At 32.2% G+C, this 7656-nt stretch overlaps 1 protein-coding gene across 1 annotated transcript; it reads right to left on the reverse strand.

Annotated features, from left to right (window-relative positions):
• Positions 1 to 3385: 3385 nt before the first annotated feature.
• Positions 3386 to 6463, reverse strand: LOC123883506 (protein DETOXIFICATION 55-like). Its single transcript, XM_045932330.1, has 2 exons — positions 6247 to 6463; positions 3386 to 5631 (listed from the first exon to the last, which is right to left on the reverse strand). Exons 1-2 carry the CDS (start codon positions 6292 to 6294, stop codon positions 4144 to 4146), a joined length of 1536 nt encoding a protein of 511 aa, XP_045788286.1. The 5' UTR covers positions 6295 to 6463; the 3' UTR covers positions 3386 to 4143.
• Between the last annotated feature and the right edge of the window lie 1193 nt (positions 6464 to 7656).

Raw genomic sequence — 7656 nt, forward strand, 5'->3', positions numbered from 1 at the left:
GATTGACGGACAACGATATTCAACATCGGTCACCCTTCTTGCATCACTGCAGTTGAGACGACCGTTGAGTTGGCTCAACTGGTGCTTCAGATCAGCTAGTGTAACATCAACGTGGATCCTAAAAAGATTCAGTTTTCCATTGTTGTAGTAGACTGCAACTAGGTGAGTGTTCTTTCGGACTTGATAAATGTTCATTTTTTGTGTTGTGAGTTGAGACTGAACCAAACACCCCTATTTACACAGGTTTTTGGCGCGTTTTGGGGTTTGTTATATATAGGGAAGAGTTTTGCCGACTACGTAGAGAATGATGTTTTTTTCAAATCCAGGTATTGTTTCATCTAGGGGGTGTGAAAGGTGCAAATGTTGGAGTTAGGTAAAAAAAAAATCAGCACTGCTACATACGCTCTCTACCTAGATAGCGAGGGGGTATTTTGATAATTTTATGGGCCACATGAGAAATGGTACGAGCGTAAAAAAAAACTCTCTTATACAATAAGTAACCTTCTTTTTGGACTCTAAAAATTGATGTGTTGGAATATATCTTATCTGAAGTTCGTCATACCATCTTACGAGGTATTGTCTGTAAACTAGTATAAAATGGTGGAAATATATGATATCAATGTTTGAGAAGCATGCCCAAAGTTCAATTTAGTGGCTTCTCCTTCTTCTATTTTTCTTCTATAATTTTAAGCCACTTTTTTTTTAAAAAAATAAGAGCTTCATATAAAATGTGTTTGGCCCAACTTTTACCTTAAAAGGAGAAAAGAAGCTAAAAAAATGCTGGGCCAAAATAGCCTTAGTCTTATTAAAATACATCATAAAATCTCATTATTAATTGGATAGTTGTCCAAATTTATAAAATATAAATTTAAAAAATTTGAATTACCGAAAATTAAATACCTCAAAAAATAAAGTCATCCAAACACACATTACATTAGATATAAATCGACACCCGATAAAATCGAAACTTAAAAATTGTCATTGATAGGCTAAAATTTTACACTCTTAGTTTTTCTTAGGTGAGCCATTTTAAACCTAAATCCAACCGAACGGACGACCCTCTACAAACATACTAGTTTGTCTTATTTTTTCTTTAAAACTATAAATCACAACAAACAAAGTTGCCCTGCCCAGCCCATGTTCTAAGCTGGCCCATTAATCTTTAATTGCCTGACTCACTCACACTCATAATAATTAATAAAGAACTAGTACTACTTTATGCTATTAGATGTTTTCTTTCCCCGCCCCGTAAATCTTTTATCTTCCTGAATTTTCAATTTTATCTTTGAAAAAATTTCGGTTCGTAGAAACCGAAGTTTTCTTTTGCCTTGAAAACAAATTTCGGTTTCTAAAAACCGAAATTTACTCTGAATTTGCACTAGTAAAAATTCGGTTTATGCGAACTGAATTTTTCTGCAAGGACAAAATTAAAATATTGAGGAGCATAAAAAATTCACGGGAGGTGGAAAGAGAAAACATCATGCTATTATATGAATGGACAGTTACTAGAGAAATGCTGGTTGCCTACAAATTAGTACAATTCTGCCGAACTTGTTCGTATAGGTCTATTGTTTAGTCCGTTCCAATCGAAATGATATGTGGTGGGGAAGAGGGGACATGTCATTACATTGGGGAGTTAGCTACATCAAACTGTACCATGCATCTTTCTTTTGTTTTTTTATTTTTTATTTTTCCTCCTTTATTCTTTTCTCATATACTCCTCCGGTCCTTAATATAAAAGAGACTTTACTTTTTAGATTCATGTAGAAACATATTATAGACTGAATACATTAGATTCTCAATAAATCTAAAAAGTAAAGTTAATTTATTTTATATTAAGGATCGGAGGGAGTATTACTAGGTAGATATTTAAACTTATATTATATCAAATAGTTATTTAATATTTATGTCCAATAGTTTCACTATTTAGCTGATATAGAGTTGACTCATATTCTATAAAGACGTGAGTTAAATATGAGGAATTTTTGTAAGTATTAATTTGATTGACTTCTTGTTTTAGGAAGAGATCTTTTCAGTCGAGTGTTTGGTCGATAAGGTGAACATTTTATCACGAAAATGATTTCTAGGTAAAAACTATGGTTTCCCCTTAGTCCTTTTATGAGTGAGACATCCACCATACTTTATGCTAGCTGGAAACGGCAAAGTTTGTTGGGGTGTTGTGTTAGGTCTCGATGAGTCAGGAGCATTGGAGTTCCTCTTATTGTTTTATCCTACATGTGATTGATCTTTGCCTCTTTCTTCTTAAGGGGTTTTCTAATTCTTCTAGTTGTGGTGTCTTAGGGCTTGTTAGTGTGTGCCTCCTTTCCTTGTAGTTTTATTCGCCAATTTGCTTTCTCGTCTTACCTTAAAGATTGTTAAATTCTGGTGTACCTCAACCTCATTATTTTTCTGAATTTTTTCTTATGTACTTTTAGTTTTATATTTATAATTGTAGATAATAAATTAGCCATTAAAAGAATTATTAATTCGCTGAATACTGAATTGAATTTTGAGATCTCTTCCAATTCTGATAAAATTTATATCTTCCATTCTTGCACTAGTATTGACTATACCTAGCTTGTGTCCAAATACGTAGCATGACATTTGTTAGAAGTCTAACATCAAATGAAAAAAGAATCCTTTAATTAATTATAAACCACATTCTTAAGTGTCATTTTTTAAAATATAACTCATGAAAATTAGATATAAATGTCGTAATAGAACGGTGTTTTCTATTTTTGAGAGGAGAATGGTGTTTTCTGTTTGTTCATAAATGAAAAAGTACCATAATATTCCTATTGACATGTGTGGCTGCACATGCACGCTTCATTGAGATTATAACACATGCTAGCACATGCTCAAATATCTTTATAAAATAGGGGTAACAATTTATGGAATCTCCTACTCGTTTTCAACGAGGTCTAAATTTTAAATCTTGTAAAATAAATAAATTTGACTTATACCCGTCAAAAATTAGAGTAACTTTCTAGATATGTATGTACTTTTGTCGTAGTAGATAATGTCACATTATTCTCCTATATGAAATTTAAGCCATTGAATTTTGTTATCCAAGTACGTAATTCAAATCATAAAAAAAAAGAAAAAAAAGATGAATTAAGGTAGAGAGATCATCAATGGATTGCCCTCCAATGAAATGTTCAAGGAAGACTCCAATGAAGTATAAAATCAACTTCAAAATAACCTTATATATACATAAGTTATTTTCAAATTATTTCGGTAAGCACTTCAAAACAACTTATGAAAACTATATATAAGAGAAATTATAAGAGAACTTATGTAAAAAAAAAGATGAATTAAGTTAGAGAGATCATCAAAATGGATTGCTCTCCAATGAAATGTTCAAGGAAGACAATCCAATGAAGTATAAAATCAACTTCAAAATATAACTTTATATATACATAAGTTATTTTCAAATTATTTCTATAAGTACTTCAAAATAACTTATGAAAACTATAAGAGTTTTTATTTTATTTTTCACAATATAAATAACTTGTAGTTGTACATAAATGCTTGGAATGATAAACACTTCTTTTTATGAGTTGAAAGTTTATCCAAACATGACCTTAATATGTTTACGTACATATCAATACAATATATGAGGTTGAGGTTAATTATATTTCACTATTCAGATAACCCAACAATTACAATTTGCTGGCTATGGAACCCACCAACTAGGTAGCTAGGGAATTAATATAGCAAGACCAACCTGCACGTAGCCAGTAAGAAAAAAACGCAAGAAAATATGTGGGTTACATTACATGCAAATTTTCATATACACAATGATCGCAACAAATAATCAAAAATATTTTCATTCCATCCATATTTCAAGCGAAAATGTTGTAGACTCTAAGATACTGAGTTCGATTCCCACAGATAAAGAAAACTTGTCTTCGAGTAAGTATATAGTGCCCATAACATGAACTTTGGGGATGCAAATTCACAGCTGTAACCTAAGCACACAGTTTCACACTGTAATTAATCATAATCATTTATATGTGATCGGATGACCATATTTAAATCTCAAATCTACTACAACATCCTGTTGTAACTGCGACTAATCTGATTCTGAAATTTGGTGTATATATGTATGTATATATTCCTTCCACGTACACAATAAGATCATTACTTGTTATCATTGAGAAAGACAATACCTTGCTCACATTTAACTATTTGGTCTTCAACAACAAAAACATGTGCAAACAATGTGTCACATGAACCACCTTTACCCACTAAGCTTTTTGCCTTCAATGACTCTCTTTCCCAATCCGTGTTATATATCACAACTAAAATTGAAACCACACATGCTATTTGTGCTGCCAACAAACCATAACAAAACCCCACCAACCCTAATTTCAAAACAAAACCCAAAATAATTCCTATTGGCGCCCCCACAAGATAAAATGAATAAAAATTTATCCCTGCCCCAATACCTGGCCTTGCACTCCCTCTAAGTATTCCACAACATGTTGTTTGTGGACAATTTGCTAATTCACAAACACCAATTATAGGTAAAACAATCATTGTTAAATCCAAAACCTCTTTATCATTTGTGAATACTTTACCCCATTTTTCTCTACCTAATGTTGTCCATAATAACCCTAATGTTGAACTTACTAGTGACATTCCTATTGCTACCATTGTTGACAAATTTGCCCTTGATGGTTGACTAGCTCCAAGTTCATTTCCTACTCTTGTTGACACTGAAGCACTAAGTGCTGTTGGTAAAGTGTACATAAGTGATGTTGTTTGTATCACTATTCCGGCCGTTGCTAAAGCGACACGAGGGTTATAAAGGTAACCAGCTAGAATTGTCATGAATTCATACCACCACCATTCTAAGCAAACTCCAAGACAACTTTGAATAGAAAACCTAATTAACATGTTCCATTCTTTTCCTAGTGTTTTGAAACTAGTTGGTTTTTCTTGTTGTGATGATAATAAAGGAGGACTAGGGTTTGGTATGGAGATTGAAACTTTTGAGAAATGGATGTAGAACATGTATGATAAAAGAAAGAGAAGGGTATTGAAATTTGCAACAAAAGCTGAAATAGCAATACCTTGTACACCAAGGTGAAGTTTGAAGGTTAAAAAAATGGTGATGGGGATGTGAATGAGAATGGATAGTGAAGTGCACCACAATAACGGCCAAGTTGTTCCTTTGCTACGTAAATAGATGCGAATTGGGTGAAGGAAGCTATTCGCTATAAGATCAGGGATCGAGAGACGACAATAGAGGCTTGCTATTCTTGTTATGTCTTGATTTTGATGAAGGCATAGCATGATTGGCTCAAGATTTAGCCACAAGAGTGAAATTGGTAAGGAAGCTAGTAGTAACATGATGATTGTTCTTCTTAATATGAGAGAAACTAAGGAGAAGTTTTGTGAACCAATGGCTTGAGTGCATAGAGGCTCCATTCCCATAGCTAGACCCGAAAGGACCGAGTAACCGGTTATATTGGTGAAGCCTATGGCCAAAGCACCACTTGCTAACTCAAGGCTTCCCAACTTTCCCATGCATACAACTAAGATCATGTTTTTGAGGTATCCTACTATGCTCATGGCTGCTATAGGGAAACCTATGTCCACCATTCTCTTTAGCTCGTCCACTACCTGGAAAACAAAATAATAAAATTTTACACGTTTTCTTTGCGTTTTTCTTCAGTCAAATATTATTTGTAGTTCTCTTGGTGATATTTGACTAAAGAGAAAAAGACTGCAAAAAAGGATTCATGTTCTATGCTATAATCATGCATTCAAGAATTGATGTGACAAGCTATGAAATAGTTGAAGCTTTCAATATAAGATTTTCTTCGACTAAACATCCACACAACTTTCTCCGATCAAATATCAAGAAAATTGAGCGATGTTTTTGACTAAAGAGAACGGGTTTGCAGAAAAGATGTATATTTTTTTTTTACAAAAGAAAAGATATATTTTAATATGATATATATAAGTGGTGTGTGAAAATATGAAATAGTGAAAAGTTTTTGAAAAAGAAAATTCTACGATTAAACATAAGTTGTAACAGTTTTCTCAAGTCAAATATCAATAGTTGACTAATTGACACATGACTAGAGAGAGCGAGGCTGTTGTAAAAACGGATCCATGTAAGTATATACCTACTATGTGAGGGATGAAGAAGTGATATGTGTAAAAAATGTGAAAAACATGGAAGAGATGAAATCTTCTTAATTAATGGAGATTTTGTAAGGTAATATATCTTACCTCAGTAGTTGTCGGGTATGTCTTTAGGGATTTCTCTTGAGCAAGCATCTTAAAAATCTTTAGCTTTTGATCCTTTTCTTTATTTCCGTGTGTGTGATTTGAGATAAGGAGAAACACAATGAGAATAATAATGGATGTTATATTCTCCACAAGACACTCCTCCAACTCCAAGTACAAAGTGATATATGAGGGGACCAAAACAAGCAATTGATAGAGTGTGACCAATAAGTAAAATGATATATCTTTATATAAGGAATTTTGGATGTGCATGGTGGGGGTGTAAATGGGATCAGGGTTGTCTGCGATCAAATATTCTCGTTGTTTCACGCAGTAATAAATCTGGACTGTTCATTTGAGATCAGACGGTCTAGATCACTCATATAGTAAAATAATCCGATATGTTTGGTTCAGAGTTACGCAGTTACATCAGAAAATTATTTTCTATGTAAATGTGTATTAATTGTTATTGTTATATTCTCTCACTCACTTTCTTTTACATTATTTTTGCACCACTTTTTTCTTTCTATTTTACACTCTTTTGTTTTTCCATCATATCACTTATGCTTTTTTTATTTCTCTTTTTTCCTATACCTCTCTAACACTATTTGTGTGTTGTGTGTACTTGCTTTCCTTAGCATTAATTGCTTGGCTTTCTTTAGAAGTTATAATAAAGTTATGTTACCTTGTTATCAAAAGAGATAATGATTCCAAAAATCCAAACTAACAGTTTGAAGTATACAGCTCGATACAATAATGTGCAATAATAAACTAAAAAGTTTGTTGTAAAGAAAAAACTTAACAAGTTTTGAAATTAGAAGATCCAAAAATAATTATTGTTAAAAAATAAATGTATTAATATTAATTATTAGAAAAATTCTTTGATATTATGGAGTTTTGTTTGGTGCATATATCTTATTGACATGATATTAAATAATCAAATGTTGATATATAACCAACAAAACTTTAGGATACATCAGAGTCTTCACATACTTACTATATAATAAAGTCTAGGTTGTCTATGAAAAATTACGATAAAGGTTTGATTTTCTGCAACTACGATCAGAGGGTTGGAATCACTGTTTAATGTCAAAACTGATCCCGAAACCAGAAAATTAGACACATGTGCAAATTTACAAGTGGTATACACAATGCAATTTTTATTCCTCTAATAACTTTATTTATGTGATTTTTTTTATTGGAAGTTGGATACCCATAATTCTTCAAAGGTAATCTATAAAAAAGTTTATTATATCGGTGTTTCCAACATGGGATACTCAAAGTCAAAAAAGAAAAATCTTTGGTGAATGCGTGCTCATGAGGAAAAGATTCAAATATTCTTTTGTAACTTCTAAACACGACAAAGTTATGTTGCTAACATAAATTAAACTAAAAACAATACATATATCAAAG

Source organism: Trifolium pratense, linkage group LG5, assembly GCF_020283565.1.
Source record: "Trifolium pratense cultivar HEN17-A07 linkage group LG5, ARS_RC_1.1, whole genome shotgun sequence".
NCBI lineage: Eukaryota > Viridiplantae > Streptophyta > Magnoliopsida > Fabales > Fabaceae > Trifolium > Trifolium pratense.

Excerpts from the sequence above, each read along its gene's own strand:
- LOC123883506 (XM_045932330.1), bottom strand. The coding sequence starts at position 6,294 with ATGCTTGCTCAAGAGAAATCCCTAAAGACATACCCGACAACTACTGAG. Across the intron at positions 5,632-6,246 it reads CATACCCGACAACTACTGAG|GTAGTGGACGAGCTAAAGAG; the intron begins GTAAGATATATT and ends TTTGTTTTCCAG.